Source organism: Copadichromis virginalis, linkage group LG8, assembly GCF_057382275.1.
Source record: "Copadichromis virginalis isolate Kocher_CV1m ecotype Utaka linkage group LG8, C_Virginalis_male_GT1.1, whole genome shotgun sequence".
Classification (NCBI taxonomy): Eukaryota; Metazoa; Chordata; class Actinopteri; order Cichliformes; family Cichlidae; genus Copadichromis; species Copadichromis virginalis.
The window spans coordinates 14,962,600-14,985,962 of NC_140625.1; the positions used below are offsets into that span (position 1 = coordinate 14,962,600).

General features: G+C 41.7%; 1 protein-coding gene across 4 annotated transcripts in view; it reads right to left on the reverse strand.

Moving 5' to 3' along the window:
- Window positions 1–23,363, reverse strand: part of LOC146702985 (voltage-gated potassium channel KCNC1-like) — a 54,137-nt gene that overhangs the window by 22,903 nt on the left and 7,871 nt on the right. For all 4 annotated transcript variants that reach the window (XM_085466075.1, XM_085466074.1, XM_085466072.1 and 1 more), the window contains exons 2-3: window positions 22,528–23,217; window positions 965–1,946 (exon numbers count right to left, since the gene is read on the reverse strand). In XM_085466075.1, coding sequence (XP_085322201.1) covers window positions 965–1,946; window positions 22,528–23,217 — 1,672 coding nt within the window. The remainder of the gene's footprint in view (window positions 1–964; window positions 1,947–22,527; window positions 23,218–23,363) is intronic.

Here is a 23,363-nt window from a genome sequence, read left to right on the forward strand (position 1 = left end):
TGTCTTGTTCTACGCAGTGAATGAGCTGAGGGCCTCACCAAGATTAATATGAATGATATGGAACTATGAGTCATGCAAAGACATGTTAGTAGACAAGCTTTGCATATAATGAAATTTTTACTTGATTGTACTTTCCGAGTCTGGAGTCTGCTATCAAAAGTTTGACTGATACAACTTGCTAATAAAAACAAGGAAAAAAGAAAAAAAAGAAGAAAGAAAAGACACCGCCCACAAATACCTGGAAAAAAGCCAAGCAGACAAGATGTAGTAAAAGCACTGAAGAAATGTTTTCTGACTCACTAATGATCAGGCCATTGGAGTAATGCATTTAAGGTGCATTATTGTGGCATATGACTGACGCCTGATGCTGCAGCATGTAAAAAGCGCGCCAAGAGCCACATTACTTCGCCTCCTGATTTCACTGTTAATGCCAGAGAGATAATATGTGGGCTGACTTTCCTCAATTCGGGAAGTCAGCTCAAAGTTGAGATGCATTAAGCTGTTTTAAAAGATAATTGAGGTCATTTTCCTTCCATAATGTTTGTTTTTTCCCCCCTGACAGATGGAGGCCTTAAGGCAACGGTGAACCTACCAGTTGATCATAAATTACATATGAGTTGTGATGGGCCAGCAATTTCTCCAGGGTGGCTCAAGAATCAGCTATGCATCTCTTCTTGATCGTACTTCCACTTCTTTCTCTTGACACTTTGGTACTCAGTTAATTCTCAGTTAAAAGTCTAAAATCCTTTTGTACGCTTCAAACTACCATGAGCAAACTGTCATATTGATTACAATCATGCAAGTTCGTTTTAGATTGCTTAAAGTGGTAAACAACATAGTGAAACTTGAATTTTATCTTGAACATACACAATTTATTCATTTCTATATTTTCAACAGTAAAACAGATTGCATATGTTCTCATGATAAACATAAGCAGCATTAAAAAACAACAACAAACACTCACCTCTGTTGATCTCTATAATTTCTTCTTGGGCAAGAGGACAGTCACCTCCTATTCCTCCAGACCCCATCACTCCTCCTAAGACATTTCCCAAGATTCTTTGTGGTGATGCAGTAGCCATCGCCAAGGCATCTGGCTTGCAGTAGTTGGGGGACCCTGGTTGTGGCGCTCGGGGGATATGTTTGTTCTTCTTTTTGGGAAGCTTTTGTTTGGCCATAGCCAGAGAGTAGTACATGCCGAAGTTGTTGACAATGACAGGTACAGGCATAGCAATGGTTAGCACACCAGCCAAGGCACACAGCGCACCCACCAGCATCCCTGACCATGTCTCCGGGTACATATCTCCATAACCCAGCGTGGTCATGGTCACAACCGCCCACCAAAATCCAATGGGGATGTTCTTGAAGTTGGTATGGGCACTGGCTGTTGGGTCATCTGGGTCTGCACCAATTCGTTCAGCATAGTAGATCATAGTGGCAAAGATGAGGACACCAAGAGCTAAGAAGATGATGAGCAGGAGGAATTCATTGGTACTGGCACGCAGGGTGTGGCCAAGGACACGGAGACCTACGAAGTGGCGAGTCAGCTTGAAGATTCGGAGGATACGAACAAATCGGACAACACGCAGGAACCCCAGGACATCCTTGGCAGCTTTGGAGGACAGCCCACTCAGACCAACCTCCAGATAGAAGGGCAGGATGGCAACAAAATCGATGATGTTGAGGGTGCTTTTGAAGAATTCAAACTTGTCAGGGCAGAAGGTGACTCGAAGCAGGACCTCAATGGTGAACCAAATGACACACACACCTTCCACATATGTCAGCCAGCTGTCAGTCACCACCTCATAAACGATCTCCTCACGAGTCATGTTGCCCACTGTGACGTTCTCTGTCTTGTTGAGGATGGTGTTGAAGGCCTCGTGCGTCTCCATGCAGAACGTGGATATGGAGATGAGGATGAAGAATAGGGAGATAAAAGCCACATACTGAAAAGAATGAAGAAAAGGGTCAATAAAAAGAGTTAATGTAGGAAGAGAAATCAGAGAAAGAGCAAAAGAAAAAAGTCAAATTATGAAAATCCAGCGAGGCAAAGAACATCAGAGAAAATGTCAGCATTTTAACAGTATAAAACCTCAAGCCAACCGCAAAAGTAAATGCATTAATTATTCATTCAATTTAATTACATTAAATTAAATTTAACAACCAGTGAATGTATAACACTTATACCCTTAAATAGTATACTATCAGTTAATACTCAACTCAATATTTAAAAATGTCTTAATATGTCAGTGTGTATCCTACATATTCCAACTAATTACCACATCTTAGCCAGAAAACAAAAAGTGTGCAGAAAGCTATAAAAATATTTCAGAAGCATGTAGTCCACAAATAGAACTTATAATCAGAAGGGATAAAATAAATAACTGAAAATATGTCTGCCATATTACACTCATGTGGAGAAGGAAGTTTTCACAGGACTTTATTCAGCTCTATGCAAAGAAACTAAGAACGCCTTACTTAGTAATTAGCAGCCAGTGCTGATAATCAAATTGACCCAAATAACTGATCATTAGCAAGTGTGAGCACCTCTATAAAACCAGAGGCTTTGGCAGTTTCCCAGTCTAGAGCATTCAAGTGTGTGTTAACACAATGTCACCATCTTCCTAGTTGTGGACATCCCAGCAAATTCCCCCCAAAATCCAACTGTGCATGTTAAAGTTTAAAATTCATGAAGGTGCAATGAAAAAAAGACTAATAGGTGTGGCTTATTTGAAAGGGTTGATAAGAGAAATACTGTCTAAAAAGAACTTGGCAACATGATTTAGATTTGCAAAGTTGCATCTAAATAAACTACAGACAGACAAGACCAAAGACAGTTTGGTTAAATAGACAGCACCGCATTTGCAGAAAACCAAACACATCACCAAAAACACTTCATGCCAAGTGTTTTGCAGCCACGGGACCTGGGCAGCTTGCAGCCAGTGAGCCAATCTATGTGCCAAACTATTAAATGTCAAATGCGAGGCCATTTCGTCCATCAGCTAAAACTTGGCTTTACAATGTAACAGTGACCCCAAACACAGCAACAAATCTGTTGCAACGTCCCAAAGTCTGGAGCTCAAACTGACTGAAATGATGTGATGAAACCTTAAAAGAGCTGTAAAAAAATAAAAGGAAGAGTGGCCAAAATTTCCTCACAGTGACGTGAGAGACACACAGAAAACAATTAATTAATTAAAGTTTTTCCTGATAAAGGTCGCGCTGCAAATTAGCCAAAACAATCACTGGGTGTATTTAGTTAGTTTTTTACAGTACTGTTTGGAATCCCATTGTTATGAAGATTTCATTAACCTCACTACTCATTTAAATATCATGCAGATGCTTTAAGGTAACATTACCCTTCACACAGTCATATCATTTGGCCTACTTGTGTGTGTTTCTTTAAATTGGATATTTTGACGAGTCTTTTCAATACTTAATACTTGGTGTTCATATTCTTAATGCTATGGTTGCATTTGGCCTATTAAAACTAACAACTCACACTAACTCCCATGCTTTTTTGTTGATTTATTATGTTGTTATTGTGAACCTCTTGTGAGAAATGTATTGCTTATCTTTCCACAACCTGGGTCCTTTCTATATACTACAATATTTTGCATCCCATGGGTTTGCCTGTTCACTTCAGAAATCTCTGCAGCTTTCCTTGACAGAAAGAAAAACAAGCCAATTTAAACCATCACACTGTCCCGCTTCAGACATCTCTGTTTTCCAGTTTGTTTCTAGCTCATCTGCGTGATCTGCAGTTTACTATATGAAGCCAATCTTTTCCCTTCACTGTAACTTGTTCAGTTGTCAGCGAATCAATGACAGTAGTGTGATGACACCAGTGTGCGAGCGGCTGCTGCACAGTCTTTCCCCATTGTGGTCCATTCCTAAGCCCTGCAGTGTATTTATAGATGCAGTATACTTTGTGCATTACCAAATAAATAATAAAACACAACCATGGCCCGAGGAGCAAAAGAGAAAGGTAATTCATACTTGAGTGGAGTCCATATATATAAGAACCATGAGTGCCCTCAGCATATTGTGAGTGCCAGCCTGTATTTTTGGCATTATGCACTTATGTAATATCAAGAGCAAAATGTTTATAAGAAGAGGCTTTATAACTGGGCAAAAAGAGCAACCAGTGCCACTTATGTTTCTTGAAAGGTCTCCTTCCCCCCCACCATCCCTTTTCTTTGGGTTGGAAATTGGATGAGAGCCTACACATATTTTCTCTAAGTGCCTTCATGACAGAAACAGACTGGGCAGAAGGCTTAATACTGTGAGCGGTTGTATTTATTGAGGACATTAGCCAACGAGCATTTAGCCAAAGACGTGACCTTCCAGGAAAATCAGTAAGTTGGTGTCCATCCTGTAATTCTTTTTTGATTGTTTCAACCATTCGTTGGTTGTAATGTTGTTTTATGTTGTTTAATGTTGGCTCAATGAATCAAGAAAGTGTAATTGCATTTTTTTTTTTTACAGGCTACCTCTTTGCAGCCCAAATACTTTGGTAATGTATATCATTAGATTTGCTCCTGTTTTTCTCTTTTGCTTTGGTCTGTCATTCTTGCAGCATCTGCTGTCCTTTCTGGTCTGTTTTCCCTCCCGCTCTCCTTCTCCTCTACCATCTATGCTCTTTCTTTTTTTCCCCTCTCTTTTCCATCTCTACTCTCTACCTCTTTTTTTCCTCTGCTATGTTTCTCACTAGTTGGTGTCTGACCTACTTTCTCAGATTGCTGCAGTACTCTCCTCCTCTGTATCATGAAAGCACACACATACACACACACTGAGGTTCTCAAACACCCTCTACACTCCCCCACCCCCGGTATCAACCCCCACCCTCCCGTCCCAGTGAAGCGGGATAGTACCAGTGGGACCAGCACAGGATGTTCCCTTATTGGCCGAGCACCAGAAAGCCTTCACAAGTACAAATCACAACAACGAAGAGAGTTTCACCCTGAAGTGTTGTGCTCATTTTTTGTTTGTTTTTGTTTCTACTGTTCTTTTTATTCTTTACGACGTCAGACATTACTGATGCAAGGATTATAATAATAGTTAATAACTGAGTAGATGATAAGCATGGGCAACTGTAGAAAGCATGAGGATGCAGAGACTGGGAAAAAAGTGTGAGATCTTGTCTTCAAAGTGAGCTTTTCCATGTTGTCCTTTGCGCATGTACGAGCTAACACATACACAAGAGACTGCAAAAAGAAACTTGTGGCAAAACCGTAATAACACTGTATCGTTTATGTAGGTTACACAGGTGGAGACACAGGAGGGGGTGGACAAGTGGGAGGGAGACCAGACGATGCGGATCCATGCGTGGAGAAGCACAAAGGAAAAAGCTGAAGCAGTCCAGAAGCAAGGACATAGAGTAATACGAGCAAGGTGAGAGGGATGGACGAATGCCAAAACGGTTAACAAAACTCAGAGATGTGACCGAGGCAAGATTTGCTCATTGTTCTGATGATGTTAATGTGATGTGACTGTGTGATGAAAAGAAGACTTTTGCAATGACAAGCAAGAGGACAAAAAGTATGACGGAAATGATGGTGAGAGGAAGAGCGAGGAGCCAAAGAAAAAGAAGCAAACCTAACAAGAGACTGAAGGCTAATAATAAATGACAGGCCTTAGCAACTTCTGTCAAACGGAGGGACAGATGGAGCTCTGTGTCTTTTTCCAACATGTTATTCCATACAAGTGATTTCAAAGCTGCTCAGAACTTATGCATAAAGCTAGTTTATATTACTGAATCTCACACAAAGCTGGATTAGGTGAATGTCTGAATGTCAAATACGTCCATCTAATCGTTCTAGCACAAAAGTGGTAGAATCTACACTACCAGCCACTTCATTAGGTACATATGTTCAGCTATTTGTTAATGTAAATATCTAATGAGCCAATCAAATGGCAGTAAATCAATGCATTTTTTAACCTCCTGAAGTTCAAATCGAGCATCAGAATGGGAAAGAAAGGAGATTTAAGTGACTTTGAACATGGTAAGGTTGTTGGTGCCAGAGAGGCTGTCTGAGCATTTCAGAAACTGTTGATCTACTGAGATTCACTTGCACAACCATCTCGAGGGTTTAAAGAGAATGGTCTGAAAAAGAGAAAACATCCAGTGAGCAGCATCTCTCAAAAATGCCTTGTTGATGCCAGAGGTCAGAGGAGAATGATAGGAAGACAACAGTAACTTAAACAACCACTTGTTACAATCAAGGTGTGCAGAAGATTACAGCTGGGCTACAGCTGTGAGCTAAGAACAGGAAACTGAGAATATAATTTGAATATAATTTGAAGGGTCTTACCAAAACTGGTAAGCAGAAGAAACATTTCCTCTGGTCAGATGGGTTTTGAGGTCTGTGACATCGTTCGCGTGGTAGAGTCAGAATGTGGTGTAAGCTGGATCCATCTTGCCTGGTATCAACAGTTCAGGCCAGTATGGTGTGGTGTTGTGGCAGATATTTTCTTAGCACACTTTGAGTGAGTGTTGTTGCTGCCCATGTCCAGACCTTTATGGAGATGGTTAAAAGTGTACAATGTTCTGATTGCTGCTTCCAGCAAGAAATTGTGCCATGATGCAAACTGGTTTCTTGAACAAGATCGTCACCAGATCTCACTCAGTAGAGCATCTAGAGCCTCATTATGGAAATGCAGTCAACAAAACTGCAGCAACTTTGTGATGGTTTCGTATCAATACGTATCAAAATCTGTGAGGAATGTTTTCAGCACCTCGTTGAATCTATGCCATGAAGAATTAAGGCAGTTATGGAGGAAAAAGAGGGTCCAACCCAATACGAAGCAAAGTGTACCTAATAAAGTGTCCAGTGGGTGTTTTAATCTCTTTTCACTTTTGAATTCAGTCTTTATGTTGTTGTTTTTCTCATTCACGTACCTCATATACCTATATATAACATAATTATGTGGGCTCAGACACAGTAGATGCACACACCTTAAGCTTTTATACATCATTTTAAAAAAGGCCAATTTTTATCTACTCACATATTAGCACCAAAATATGAAAGTTAAACAACTTTGTTTGAGCCGATCTGACAGTGAGCTCAGCTCACGAATTTAATACAGTGAAAATAATATTTCTGCTAAACCAAATGTAGCTGAGCGCACTGTTCACGAGCTTGATTTGTTGCAGAATTTTGTCTTAAACAGAGCAGAAGGGAAAACAAAACAAAACGAAAACGAAAGCGTTAATCATCTGTTTTCATCAATCAACAAAATGCAGTGAATGAACAAAAGAGAAATCTAAATCAAATCAATATTTGGTGTGACCACCTTTGCCTTCAAAACAGAAAACAGCATCAATTCTTCTAGCTACACTTGCACACAGTTTGTGAAGGAACTCGGCCGGTAGGTTGTTCCAAACTTTGGATGTAGACTTCCTCACATCCTTCTGTCTCTTCATATAATCCCAGACACATTTGATGATATTGAGATCAGGGCTCTGTGGGGGCCCTACCATCACTTCCAGTACTTCTTGTTCTTCTTTACGCTGAAGATAGTTCATACTGACTTTCGCTCTGTGTTTGGGGTCATTGTCCTGCTGCAGAATACATTTAGGGCCAATAAAAAATCATTTATAATTCTGAAATCATTCTTTTGTTTACAGCATTTTTCACACCTGCCTAAAACCATTGCAACTGTACCTGTAATGCTGGCACATCAACTCTTCAGCTGTTATTTTTAACTTATAAATGACTAAATTAATACAAGGGGGAATTTAAACTGATATTTTGGGTGTTATAATTTAATCTGGAACAGTTTTAAAACGATACTTGATGTAATAAAATTCAGAGGCGCTGTATATTTTTGATTCACCGTGCCAAAACCTTTAACACCTGCTGAGCTGGCACATAGTCGGACTGCTCTTAATGAGAGGCATTGGCTGACTTACAGAAAAAACAGAGTAAGTTGAGAAAAGGTATTGTTTAAGTTTGTTTAAGTTAATTGCACATTACACCGTTCATTGTGCATTACATGTGTACATATATATTCTGCACCCAGCTAGAGTTGCTTGTAGTTGTAATGTGGTTGTAATCTCAGGTGTACCAGTACACTAATATTTTAAGGTATTACACCCATGGGTAAGAAGTCTGTGACCCCTCTCTGATGGCAAAATTGTAAGTGATGACCTAACAGTGGCTGAGGAGCTGCCATCGTCCACATGGAGAATAAACAGGATTATAATAAATTATAGTCAGTGCTAGCTCTAAGCCCTGAAAATGTATGTTTTTATCATCTGTGTTAACCACACTGACTTCTGCTATATAATGATATACAAATATCATAAATATAAAAGAGTCAAATATAAATTTATAAATGTATCAAATGAAACTGCCATTAAGATGGACCACAAGAATGTGCATGCTCTAAATGTCCGAGTGAGTCTTTGTGCCGTTCTGGCTGTTTTGTGCTATAGAGATGATTTCATTACAAAAATAATGATGACTCAATTAAGCATCATATGAGTCACGAGTCACAGTTCTTGGGTAAAATGACTGTTTTTCACTCTTTAACTTAACAAACAACAATATTTACTTACTCTTCCATCTTCCTTTCTTTATTAGCAAATTTCTTGCTTCATATTAAATTAAACTTTTGGAGTTGGATGTTTTTCCTAGTAGGAAATCTTATACACAGAGGAAAGCACTCTGTACTGAGAAAGCTTGACCTAACAATGACAGATAAACGTATTCAGCAAAAACAAAATGCAAAGACACATTCGGGTTTGGGTTTCATTACCCTGGCAGCTTGAACCAAAAGTACTGCAATTAATTTGACTGAGATGAGCTAAAAGCCACAATCAATTATTGCTCCTGATAAAACAAAGGTCCATTCATGTTTTCAGTGAGTAAATCGAGCCGTATTCACAGCAGCAGAGTACAGTAGATTGCACAGTAGATGCGAACATCAAATCAATACTACTCAATCAACATGGCAAGCAGGAGTTTTCTGGCTCTGAGGGGGACAGAGAAGCACTCAAACTGCTTGAACATTAATAAAATCTGCTTAAATCTTTTCATCAAATCAGCCTGCAGCACACAGCTGCAGAGCCTGTGCGTGCATTCGATGCATATACATCTGTTGGTGTAAGTTCCTGGCACCAAACGTGTGCGTGTGTGGACATGACTCACAATGTGAAAGAGACAAACAGCCTATGGGCACAGGAGGTGTGTGCGCACACTTGCTGATCACAGATAGCAAGTGGTAGCTGCATGAGCACTGCATTGAAGTGATGGAGAGGGATGAGCAGGGAGACAGAGAGAGAGAAGTGGAAGAAGATGATAAAAGGAGGAGTAGCAATCTGTCACTTCACACTTATTTATCTCCTTGGGCGCTTTGTTCTCTCCCGCCATCCCTTTTTTTTGTCGCTGTTGTCGTCACAGCAACGTAAAGGTGTGCACTCTGGACGATGCTCTCGGTGCGTAGCACTTACAGGCACAGGTGCAATGTGGTCAATTCCCTACATTAAAGCTAACAATGACCTTCAAGGTCCAATCGAGCCCACCACACCGTCCCACCACCTTCCTCCTTACTCTCTAGACACCGAAATTAGATTTTGAAAGATCATCAACATAAATTTAAAAGAGCGGGAGTCAAAGATGGAGAGAGGAGCAAATGAAAAAAAGAGCCTCTTTGAGAGAGCGAGAGAGAAACTGCGAAAGGAAGTTGATCAAGGCGAGCGCTGATTGTGTTTCCGATGGATGAATGAAGAAGGGAGAGCAAAGGAATGGAGGTGGAGGAGAAGGAAAGGAAAGAGGAGAGAAGACAATGAGGGGCAGCGGAGAGTGAGATTGCAATAAAGAGACAGGGAGCGAGGAAGGAGGAGGTGCTGGGAGTGCACGAATGTAAGCGATATAACCGAGGAGAGATTGTCGGAGCTGATATTAGCCCTACAGGCATTTTTGCATGCATGGCGGTGCGCTGCGCTCTTCCTTAACGGGACCCTAGTGGCGCTGTGTTTACTGCGGCACCATCCAGAAGAGCTTTATCATTACAGTATTACCACAGCCCTGCCTGGCTCTGTGTCACCATGACAACCACTGCGTTAGCCTCTGCTTTCAGGCACCAAGGACAAGACCAAGCCAAATACTGCTCCTACAGCTGGCATAGAGGGCTGAATGTATACAGGAGCAAGAGCCAAATTGTGATCATTTGGTCCAGACGCTGATTGTCCAATCAAAGGCTTTAGTTTATCAAGTTAAGGGCGCGTGACCTTGACAGTGATACATAAAGGCAGGTAAAGGATTTTGCTTCTCGTTAACGAGGCTTTTGTTTGATTACTGTTAGTATGACAATCAGGGAGCGGTGGAACGTGGAGTCTTTCCCAGCAGGGCAAAGCAAATGGAGGGGGGGGGGGACCGCCGCTGCGGAGTCAGCACTGATAAGGAGACACTGAAGGATGATCTGAAATCTGAACATGAATGAGGCATGAAAAATGAACATTTGAACGATGTGAAATACAGAACCCTCTCCTGAAGGGCAACCTGAGCAGCGGCTCAGACCGGGATCGGGTGATTAATCTATTATCTTAGGTGAACGACCGCGGCCATCACTCAGAGACTTCCAAAGTAACCACTTAGCGTGCAGGGCGAGTGTAACCTTGGGTGGGTAACGGGAATAGCCTTCACTTGTGCCATCATCATCATCATTGCTGCAGAGCAATACTGAAATTGATGGTTTTGTTTCTTTTAGTCCAAGATCATCAAAAAGAAAAAAGAGAAGAAAAAATGAGTGAAACACCAAAACTAAAATGTCAGGAAAAAAGAGCGTGCTCCCTTTACCGACACGTGAAGTGGGAGACTGTGACAAGAGATGAAGTCTGAATCAGAGAAGAGAAAACACGCCTTCCTCTTTTTTCAGAACTGTATGTTTTCTTTTTGTTGAACTATGAATGACTTATGTCAGTTTACTTTATGCAGCTTATGAAATATGTCCATGTGAACCACGATTACATCATTTTGAATCCAGTCCACTGACATACAGCTAATGCCACAGTGGCGTTCCAACATTGCAGTTTAAAAGCTACACTTTAGAAATTATAATCAAAGCAACTGCCATGTCTCTGCCAAGTCTTAAGCTGTCCCTCTTTTCTTTATGCTTTGCAAATGCAAATGTGAAAATATGTGCAAACATAGATGGACATACTTTATATAAGGCAACAACGAAGCTTGTTCAATTCTAACGAGCAAGCGTTGGGATGACTTTCTCTCACCCTCAGTCCGAGGCAGACAAACTAACATACACACACTTTTATACACATAACCTCAAACGTGCACACAGACACACAGCACACACATGAGACAAGCAATCACCTCTATTGAGTCAGACCTGTTGTCACTGATTTTTAGGTCCAGTTCTTGTGTAATGCCGCATTCTTTTCTCCTCTTTTCCCTTCCTTAAGAATGGCTTCTGGACAACCACCCTTCCAGTGAGACCATTGCTGGCAGGTCTTCAGTGAAAAGCAGAATCCGCCAAGGTCCTGTGTCTGGTCTTTGGTGGATATTTTTCTATTATTTAGGGACATGACTTTCCTACACTGCTCATCTGCCTGCTGCAGATAGGCTTTCAATTTTTCTTTCTCCTCCCACTTGTCCAGTTTCCTCATTTCTTTTTGTTTAATTACACACTTCACATAATGCCAAGATATATGCCAAGTTTTCATCTAATAGCATCTAACAAGTGTTCTCTTTGCTATTTTTCATAGATTCAAGTAAAGAATTAGGAACAAATTATGGAGTTCTGCAACAGGCTGCTGGTAACAAAGAGCCTAAATGTCTTATTTGCTGAGTTGTCACACTGGTTCATCTCTTGAATTTAGAGACTATATTACACTTGAGGGATTCATAGGTCAGAAAAATATTCCTCTGAAAATGGTCAGGTAGAAGCACTGAACTGAAAATGAGTGAAAAAGTAGCCAATTTCTCAAGAGAAACACTAAAAATCTTCAGAAAACCTGGTGAACTTTTGCTCAAGACGACACAGCACTGTAAGAAGTGACCACCAGCAGCCAGACGGCTTAGACTCCTCCCAGTCAGGAAACAGTCCAGCACAAACCTAATTTTACATTTTATTTAAAAAATATATATAAATAAACTACCTGAAATCAACACTGATGATTAAAAAAAGTTAACAGGACAGATTTAACAGAGATGGCGCTGTCTAAATTTATAGCACAAGACAAAATCAGGCCAGTGTTGCATAACCGGATGCTGTTCAGGAACAGTTCCATCACATTTATCTTTGTTGACAATTGATGGAAGCCAAAACTGTAAATGAAAGTCAAGTTCCATTAATTGTTGAGCTTTTTTTCTCAGGATAAACAACACGGGTGGGGGAAAGTGGCACAGAGCGAAGAACATGCAGTTAAAGCCCCTACTAAGGGGTCACCCACCGCCCAACACGGGACACTGCGGAATTTGCAGGGCAGGAGAGGTGAGGCATGAAAATGATGGGCCTGGTAAATGTGGCACGTGCAGCAGGACAGCTACATATGTCGAATTATCAAACGCGCGAAACACGTGGCCACATCCCACGCTCGTACGGATGCTTTTTCAGGCTTATCAAACCCTGTGAATCCACGAGGACATGAAAGAGTAGAACGTTGACGGCTGGACCCAGGATGTGAGATATAATTAGCTTCTGCTCTGGTTAATCCTTGCGTATGTTTTATTTTCTGAGAGCCGGAAACGCTGACTTTCAAGGGTCAGTGCTCTTGGAATTGATTCAGGTAAAAATTCAATCACAACGCGCACTTCTGTTTCAAGAGATTCCCTGAATGAGTCAACTCCTTGACATGATACAGTCAAATCGGTAAGCTGTTGCACACACATACACACACTCTCCAGCTCTCTAGTCGACACGTCACAGTGTCGTACATGCTCTGCAGCATTCAGGTCTCCTCCATTTCATTCCCACTGCAATCCTGTTAAGCTGGGGGAAAAAAGAAATAGAAAGGCGCCACATGGAGATAAACTGAGAGCATGTATGTTTCTTCTTGTCTGCTCTGTATGTGGTTCAGACTCTTTTGCCATATATTTCCGTTTCTCCTAGCGACACAGCTCCAATCTCTCTCAGTCGATCTTTTTTTCTTGGTTCCTCACCCTGCAGTCTCCATCCGTGCTCTCCTATCCTGCTTGTACTGTCTGAGCCTCTAAAGCGGGTCTATTTTTCTAAACCTCCTTTGTCCTTGCTTCCTGTCCTCTCCCTTGTCTGCCTCATTATTTTGTCCATATTCCACCTCTTATAAAAAAAGAAGACGCATCATGGAATCTGAGCAAATGCAAACTGCTCATAGAGCACAACAACAACAAATGAAGCTAGGAAACTTCTCCGAAAATTTCCTGATCTAAACAAATGTTTGCACACATTTCCATCCAACTCTACTCCAAAATCAGGCTTTTACACGCTTATATAGATCCTCTTTATATTTAAAATGGTCATATACACACACTCCACATCGCCTCTGCTGCCACTTGGACACTTGGATCGCAAGTAAGCAGATGGTCACACAGGAATTGTCCCAGTGACGCCGTCTAATGTCATTTTCCAAGGGAATGAGCAGGGATCCAGTGTGAGTGTCTAAGTGCCACGTAAGTGTGGTGAACCAAGCCAAGACACAAACCTGTTACTGTAAAAGCATACGCCTTAATAACCACACGCTGAATATCAGCACAAAAGGTATTTGATAATAAACTGTTCCTTTAGGTAATTCTACAATAATTACAATTAAATGATCATAATTACATTAAATTCCAAAACTGAACTGGTTGGGAATATTTTGTAAGTTATCCTAACCTGAATCTTGAATCTCTTTGGGTTGCATCCCAATGGCTGCCGACCTCCACTCTAGGCACATTCTGCAGGCTCTACTCTCAGGAGAGAGGACACAAAATATAATTTGCCCCTCGAGACTTTAGAAGATGTGGCAGGTTCTCCTTTGCATCCAGAGTTATGGTATATATTTCTTGAGGGTAGTAAAGTATATCATGATAAAATACAGTTGTTAAAATTAATATTTGAATGCTACTATCTTCTCAAATGTAATAATTTGCTGTATTTCTCTGATTTCTATCATTCAGTTTGAATAGTCAGCCAAGATAAGCTTTTTCAGGGAGTTACATTGTATTGGCTTAATCTAATTCTTAATAAAAATATTGATTAATTCCACCCTTGTGTGATTATGGGAAGCCTTTTTTTTTTTGGTTTAATTTAATAGCAAACTAACATTCAGTTTGTTTAACGCTTTATCCACACGTGAGTGAGAGTGATCCGCAGGATGACGTGCGGAGGCATGAAGTGATTTATCAGTGTGCTCTAAGTGCGCACACTCAGCTGACCGGTTTATGGGCAGCTACCCTTACAGTGTACAGGCCAATGTGTACATGTGAGCGTGCTCAGAATGATGTATGTCCGGCCAGGTGTTTGAGGGAGTCAAATGGAACATGCGTGCCATAATAGAAATGGATAGCGTGTTTCTCTACCACACTAAGACTTTCTCCAGACACTGCTGGATATCGTTTATGAATTATTGACTGCCTTTACGCTGTGAAAGGACTTTTGATTCAGCATGCAATTAAAACGTTTTTTTTTTCTCCTGCCAGTATGTGCACACGGTGTACTCCTTTGTTTACTCATACATGTGAATGTAGCAGTTTGTGTGATCACTACAGTACAGAGCACATCGCTCCTTTGCACGATTTGACAAGACTTGCCCCATTTAGGGAATTCAGACTCCTACCACTGTAATCGGCTCTGGCACCGTGCGAGCTCTCCTCCACGCCACTGTTCTGAATGTTTCCAATCCCAGAGAGCGCAAGAGCAAAATTGCCACTATGTTGAACTAATTGTGTGTGCAGTCCTAAAGAGTGCTGATTCAGCACTTAACCAGGATGGCTAAATGGACCAAGGCCGAGGTGAAGGAGGGAGACGGCTGAGACAGGCATAAAGAGCGGGAATGTATTACAAGTGCTTAATGCTTCTGCCTGAAATATGATGCCGTGTCTGTAGTTTGACATTTTGGCAAATACCCTTATTTGTTTTCGCTGCCAAGAGCGGAGAGATTGATACTGCTTTCATGTGTGTTGGATAAATATGTTGCTGCAGCCTGCAGCACCAGCCGTAACCTTAACTTAGAGACAGCTAACCTCTTTCAGTCCCAAACGTAACGAAATGAGCATGCCAAAACATGCAAAAGTCACCAATATTGTCCCATTTGTGTAAGCTGTACAAGGCCAAGTGTATAAGAAGCAATTCACAGTTTTCAGAGGGTTATGTGTCAGTCTAGTTCCTGGCTCGGAGCAGTTGCCAGGCAACCAGCAGAGCCTTCAGATAGTCACTGGTCCTGGCTAAGACATAGCTAACATAACAGCTGAAAGATTTAAAATCAGTGTTGTTACACTTCGATTTTTGTGCAGGTTACACAGAATGTGTTATTAAGTGACATTCAGAATTTGCTAGTATTTATTACTCAGACCCGGCCTAACTGTTTCCATCTGTTTTCAGCCTCGATGCACAGCTAAGCTAACCAGCTGCTGGCTGCAGCACAGCATTAACTGTACAGGCATGAGGGGGGTATCAGATGTCTCATCTAACACTCAGCAAGACAGGGGCTGAGCATATTTCCCAAAATCTTGACCTACTCACTTAACCTCTTCCTCCCTGGAGGTCTGTTTGTTGGGTCCAGGCTATATCTGTTATAAAAAAAGGGCAACAAATGCTTTTTTTGCTTTTTAAAGGCTTGGGGTTTTTTGAAGAAGAGTTAGAAGTCATGATTTCTAGAATAAGTACAATAATTCTGGATTTGGGCTTGTTGATAAAAAGTTGTGACTTATTCTCTTATGTAAAGTTTTGATTAAACTGAAGGAAAATTCATAATACTCAATAAAGTTGGTTTGTTTCTGTTTAAATTTCACTCTTATGACTGGTAATAATAAGCATAAGGACAATAAAATTCCCCAAAATGTGTCTTAATTGCATGCTTATTTTGTCCTAGCCTAGAGCATGAGTGTCAAACATATGGTCTGTGGGCCAGAACCTGCCTGCCAAATGCACATCTTTATATACATTGAAAACTCTAGAAAGTTAGGGAACGTATTGGGACACAGGAATGCAGGAAAAATGCAGGAATGTATTGTGTCGCATTTCCTGTGTTACAAGTTGCAAAAATAGCTAATGTCACAAGAGGCAGATGTCCCAAACTGTTTTGTTCTTCTAATGGATCAGTAATTCTGGAGTAAAAATAGAATGGAAACCTCCTCGCAAGCAGAAATTCTTTTATTTATTTATCTTTTTTTAAATGTTTGCATTCAGGAACAGATCACGCGTAGTTGCAGTGACCAACTGTTCGCCCACATGGTTAGGGTGTTGCATGCTCAACCTCTAAGTAACCACTTTCAAAATCAAGGTGATCACACAGGTCGCCTGGTGGACTGGACTCTGAATGTAAGCAGTTAATATCAGCTTCTGTTTAATGTGAATTTCTGTTTGTGTAGACAGTAACAGATATCAAAGTTAAATGCTGTTTTATCACAGACTGCATGTAACTGGGAACTTGACCCCACAGCTTTGACTTTGAAAATTTCCCTCTGAAAATGGCAGCTGGCTGTGAGCGGGTGCAGACCTGGTCCCCATCTTCAAAGCAAGCATCAGAAAGGAACAAGACTGCAAGTTGCTTGCACACAGCTACGATAATCTTGGATTTGGTAGTGTGACTGTAGCATAAACCAGAGTTATGTTTCTTAAGGCATCTGGGGCTCTTTTATCATCTGTTTTTGTTAATGCACAGTTCAATAAATGTGAGCTTTTTAAGAATGAACTAGTTGAAGAAAGGGAAAAATGTGGAGGTGTTTTATATAAGGTATCATTAGCAGTTTTACTGGCCCACTTGAGATCAAATCGAGCCATGAACTAAAATGAATTTGACACTCATGGCCTTGGGTAAAAAAGGTTAAACTGATACTATTTATTCAGTTTAGTCAACTCTTTTTTTCCCCTCTAACACCTCAGATTTAAGTGTAGGCATTCAGATGGCTTACTTACAGCTGCAATGTATGCGGTCCTATATATATGACTACAAAGGTCACATCAGGCTCCCTCTCAGGTGTTGTCTGCTTATTCAAAGGTCGTGCTTCTGTCCTTGTTATGAAACATCAAGCATTTATCCAGTTATGTATCGCCAACAGTGAGAGCTCAAGTTACAAGCCAGCGAACGGAGGGGACAGGGACTTCCGTCGATGCAAACACAACACGAGAAGGCCTGCAGTACAGAACCTTGTCAGTGAAAATTGAAACAGAACAAAATATATATTTACCAATTGCAAGCACAGGAAAGGCAGGTTAAATAAATGCCACGCCTCTACTTGATCTGAAAAAACAGTTTATCTTAATGAACTTGATAACGTGCTTAAAGCTTTAGGTATTTTGAGAAATGTGGGGTTTTTTCTGCTTATTTGCTGAATGGTCATATAAGCACAGAGTCTTATCCTCTCTCCAGTAATGGAAGAATAGATTTGCGATCAAGAATCAAATTAGGGCCTCCTTTCCCTTTCTTTGCTATTTTCAGATGCAGCCCACAGGGAGGGGATCTAGAATGGAAGTGGGAAAATAGGCCTTTTTAGCAGGATTGCGTTTGAATGGAAGTAATTGGGAATCACTCCCACTGCTGAAGGTAGAACCTGAACTCTGGATCCAAAAAAGCTGCACATTAAATAAAAATGCAATGATTTGAGAAGTATTTAAACATGTTATCTAAATGGAAACAGAATAAATAAGACACAGTATTTCTCTAGTATTCTGAGAAAAAATGGTTTAATGAAAATAAACGCTCATTTAAACTTTGATGGTGCAAGAACTCTTAAAAAGTTGGGAGAGGGGGATGTTTATCGCTGTGTTACATCACTTCTTCTTTTAACAACACTCTGCAAGCACTTGGGAACAGAGGAGACCCACTGCTCCAGTTTTGAAAGAGTTTTGAAATAATTTTCTCATTGTTGCTTAATAAAGGATTTCAGCTGCAGGCTGGGCCCGCCACCAACACAGGATTTTGAAGACCGATATGACATGCGGTGATTTAGAAATCCAGTAAATGGGCCGATATTTTTTTTTCTTCAGCACCAGAAACATAAACAGATTTGCCTAATTTCTGCTATGTTTAGTTATTTATGAGTTCAATGCGGTTTAAAAAATAATCATTTTATTGTCACTAAAAGCCGTTGGCTATTCTTGCTCTGCTTGGATCGGCTGGTTTTTCCGATTGTGGCAGGGAACTGGCTGTTATTTGCCGTAGGAATTTGCAGACAATAGACAGTCACCTTCACCACAGTTTCCATTGAGATCCTACCAGAATTGGGAGTTTCTGTATTTGGAGCTGTGTAGCTCTGGGGCAAACAGAACTGGTGCAAAAAATCTCACAAGACTGCTAAATTAGAAGTGACCCAGTATATAGTATAAATCCTCTGCCAGTTAAAATCAAAAGAGGGCGACATGCTTTATTGAAAATTGATGTAATACTTTATCAAAGACCTTTTTACTACTGCTGTCTATGAGCCAAATTAGACAACTAAAACACTTTTTTTTTTTTGTCTTTGCATACGTAGCTTTTTAGTGACGAGTCTTAACTCAGATGTATTGTCTCCAACATAAACTTAGGTTACATAAATGCCTGTCAGTACATCCTTTCTGTCTATTTTCTGTCCAGTCCTGTCATTTTCTACCCGGAGACAACCTGTTCTCAGGCTGTGGCATAGTGGCAGGTCAAATTTGTGTTTATGACAGCATTGTGCGCTCCAGCACTGAACACGGTGGAAAAGAACTGCAAACAATGAACCACAAAACATGACCTTCAGGGAGAGGTAGGCTCTGGACAATCTCTCCCCCCCCCTTTCCAAAAAAAGACTCAAATACAGGCACACAAAGTCAGATTTGGTGGGGCCAAAGGGGCGTCTTGTACATGCTGAGCGGCAAATGGTGTTTTGTCAGAAGACTGCTGACAAAGGCAACTGGGCCCTTTTGGTTTGAAACTGGAAGTAACTGAAATACAGCAAAACCAGTGGGACAGTGGCGCTGTATGACAGGATTATAACAGGTAATCCATCAGTTAATAGCAGGTTGAAAAGTAGATTATTTTAAACACAGCAAAATATTTGAAACAGTACAAAGAATAATTAGTTCAACATTCTTATAGAGATCTATGTTTAAGTGGTGTTATTGATCTGGGTGTCACATTCATACAGATTAACTCCCCTAATCCAGGCTTTAACATCAGTCCCGTGTTTTTTAAGTGTCTGTTTAATTTGTTATTACACCATACATTTTTTAAGGTAACTAATAATTATGAATCAGCTGTTATTGTCTTCATCATTAGCATGTATTCAATCTGTCGAGTGACAATTAATGGCACTGACAAAACATTACTATGTATTAGTAGATTATATCTTATTTTTTTGCGATCGCTGCTGTTCAAGCAGACTTGAGTTTAAAACACTAAGTTGAGGAAAACATCAACAACAAAGGGAATAAACAGACCAAGATCAAAAATCTGTCTTAGCTCCGCTGGAAAATCTATGTCACCCAGGCCTGGATCAATAATGAAATCAGATGCAAATTGTATTGTATAACACCTCATCAAAGAGAAACATATATGTCCATAAAAATTGTCAATGGGTTAACCGTTTGTGTTCAGTGGCGCAGAATGAGCCCGAGCTTACCCGGAGTTTAAGAGCCGATTGAGAAAGAGGGAATTGCATTACAAACAGGCAACGAGAGAGGATGATCAATAAAATATCAATCAATAGGCAGGCAAGAGGGTCAGGGTAGGAAAATTGGATGGCTCGAGCCTTCACAGATAATCGAAGACGCTAAGACAAGGGTCCCCACCCCCATCGTGCAACGTCTTTCTTTCTGTGATTGTCACCCCCTCCTTGCTTGTCTCAGTACCCCTCTTTCACCTCTCTTTCTTCAGTGCACCCCCTCCTGCCAGTCAGTACCCCTCTCAGGCTCCCCTTCAGTCCCTCTTCCCTCGATGTCTCTCCACTATCTCACCTCTTCTCCATTTCTCTCTCACTCCCACCCCCTCCACCTCTTTTCTTTTTCTCCAGTGCTCCCCCTCCTTCCTCCCGCGTCTACTGCAGCAGAAAAGCCAGCACCGAGAAAACCAGCATGTGTGTGTTTGTACATGAGTGTGTGTGTGTGATACTACGGTAAATCCACGAGCTAGCCTCACACGATCACCTGCAATGAAGGTGAAATTGAGAAAAAGCCCCCGCGTGCGTGTCGAACGCTCCGATCAAAACATTGATTGCTGGCGCGTTACATCACAGCCATGCAAACAAACCCCCTTTAAATCATTAGAGTAATGTCTCTCCTCCTGTCTCTCTTTATTTCCTCTCATCTCCCACTTCTTCCCTACGTCTCTCTCTCTCATCTGCCTCGTTGTATTTCCACATCAGCATCTCATTTTCTTTTCTTTATTTTCCCCTGTTTCTCAGCCCTTCTTCATCTCTGTCTCTTCACATGTAATTCGGATCCCTCAGGATTAAAAAGGTTCTGCCACACCGAACAGGACACTTTTAGAAAGAGCAAGGCTGGAATAGAAAAAGGAATGATCTGGGTCACATCGCTGTTTGACGTATGGCACTGGCATATCAGACCTACACAGCAAACTGGGGCTACGTTCGCCCACAAATACAGCCAATGTTTTGCAGGCACTGAAACGAATCCAACTAATCGCACCTTAACACCCATGTAGTATCGCCAACACCACTAACTGCAGCCATTATGCTGAATGAATGTTTTTGTATGATTCATGTGGTCTTTGCCTGTAGATGTAGTGTTTAACTGTATATTGCATAATACAGAGCATAACACACAGCACTCGAGCAACTAGACAGGAGCTACAGTAGCTTGCATCCGAGGTATGGCAACAGCAAAAATGACGCCTCCTTTTGCTTGGACCAAATTTGCATGTAAATCCAAACTATGTCTCCCTCCTGTATACATAACTACCCAGGTGAGTTGTTTCTATGGGATGGAGTGGAGGTAGACGGGGTTGGAGTAGCGAGAAATCAATCTGAGAGCAATTCTTAGAGAAGCACTTCCTGCCTGATCCCAAGTCCAGAGAGGCAGATCAGGTGGCCTAAACCCAGACTATGTGTCAGTCACCAACTGCCACTTTTCTCTTCCTCTGGAGGGAACTGAAGTCAGGTATGCAGATCTATACCTGGCGCCAGAAGAGGTGCAAATGTATGTGTGAGTTTTGAAAACAGGGGGAGTGAAGGTATAGTCTCATCTGTGGATAACTGTAGATGTAGTATGTATTGCTGAGTGTGCAGTGATTTATGATTACATTTTCCCCACTCAGCTATTTTCAGCATGATGGCATGAATGCCTGGCCACTGCAGGTGTCTGCCGACTGTCTGGTTTAGAATGTGGACCTACAGTATTCATACATTCCACAGCACCAGTGGTTTCTCGCCTTCACACCTTCAAAACTGAAAATATCACTAGCAGCAAAAGCAGGGAGCAAGATGAGGATGATCAGAATATAACTCTCGATACACAAAATCAAAGCAGCTGTGATCAAACAGCTGGATATGCCTTTAAGTGAGAGGGGGGAGACCCGAAGCCAAATGTAACTGTTTTCACAAACCCACAGATCAAACCACAGTCGGGGGCACTTGTTACTCTTACACCTGTGTGATCAAATGCCATTAAACAGCTGCTTTTAGCAAGTAAATCATTAACTATTCACATGAAAACAATAAAGGCTATCCCAGCTCAGGAGTAAGTTATGCGTAACAGGAACAAGGACCGTGCGTAAAAGGCATGTAGCTTTCAACTGGAACAAGAAAAAAAATCAGCAGAGTGAAGCACTACCAAGGGCAAATGTGTGAAAAGACATGCAGTACAACACTGACGTTTCGACGTCGTAAAAGCTTGCTTTCGGCGTCGTGCCAGAATAAATACGACCAACATGAAAAACGGCACAGCGACGTGCATCACAAACGGACAAGCATCACCTAATGAAGGCGTTTGGATGCAGGAGGCGCAGCGGATGCTGCGTCCGGAGGCAGATACGCGTTAAACCTGCTGGAGCAGGAGAATGTGACGATGGAAATCATGATACCGAGACAAATGTGGAAATGTGATTGACAGTCTTCACTGTTACTTCGTCTAATACCCATTTACCAACACAGCTGACATATAGTTTCCCATTTTTTGTCTTGCGCTATCAGCATTAATTATTCAATAGCAGTAAGTCTACATACACCAACATTTAACTCGAGCTATACTGTTGGAAATAACACGCCAGCAGTCATAACTCTTCACTTAATTACGAGGGCTTGATTTTTCTGCTTTTGCAGGTAATGTTAACTGGATGACAAAAAAAAGTTTTTTTAAAACTTATCATGACTCAGGCAGTACTCTGAGATGTCATTAGTCAGAATATGCAACAGTAGCCTATGCAGAAATAAGTTGGTCCCTCTGAAAGAGACGTGGGTAACTCACCCGGGCATATTTGGAGGAATAGGGGTCTTCAAAGAGTGCCCATATTCTGGGTTGCCAGGTTTTCCACCAGCCCGCTTTCCTCGCGTCCTCTTGCATGCACAGTCTTTTCAAGTCCCCATCCGCACCACCCAGCGCCGGGTCGTCGTCTGGCGCGTCCGGTTCTGGAGTCTCGAAGCTATCCAGCGCCTCCTCCGCATCCCGATGCTGCCGGTAATTCATCCAGCAACAAGCCTCCACGTCCGTCTCATCGATGCCCCAGAAGGCCAGCTCCTCTTCGAACAGGGGACCGCACACATCGTTGGGACAGTGCAACTTCCCGGTGCGGTAATAGTTGAGGATGAAGGAAAACACCGACGGGTGGCGGTCGAAGAAGAACTCGTCTAATTTGGGGTCGTAGTCGAAGTTGCTGAACGCGTCCGGCTCAGTGAGCCACGACAAGCGGGTACCGGGCAACGTTTTTAGGGTGCTCCGGTAGGTCTCATGCCGCACCCCCCCGCAGTTTATCACGATTTTCTCGCTTTCCGACGGACAAGTCATGTCTGCGCTGTAACATGCTTTGTTGGACGACTTGTTCCCACCCTTGCGCCCTTTAAAAGAGGATACACACACCGAACTGAGCATAGAGGACCGGGGGGAGGGAGAGGATGAGAGAAACCGAAGGGAGGAGGAGGAGGGAGGAGTCTGAGGAGTCTGCGGGAGAGAAAAAAGGGCAGAAAATTTCAGCAGAAGGGAGAAATAGATGTGGATTATCAACATTGCAATACACATTAAAAATCACACGCTAATGCCAGCTGTATGTGCAATCATCCACTTGATAATCAGCCAGTGGAAGGGAG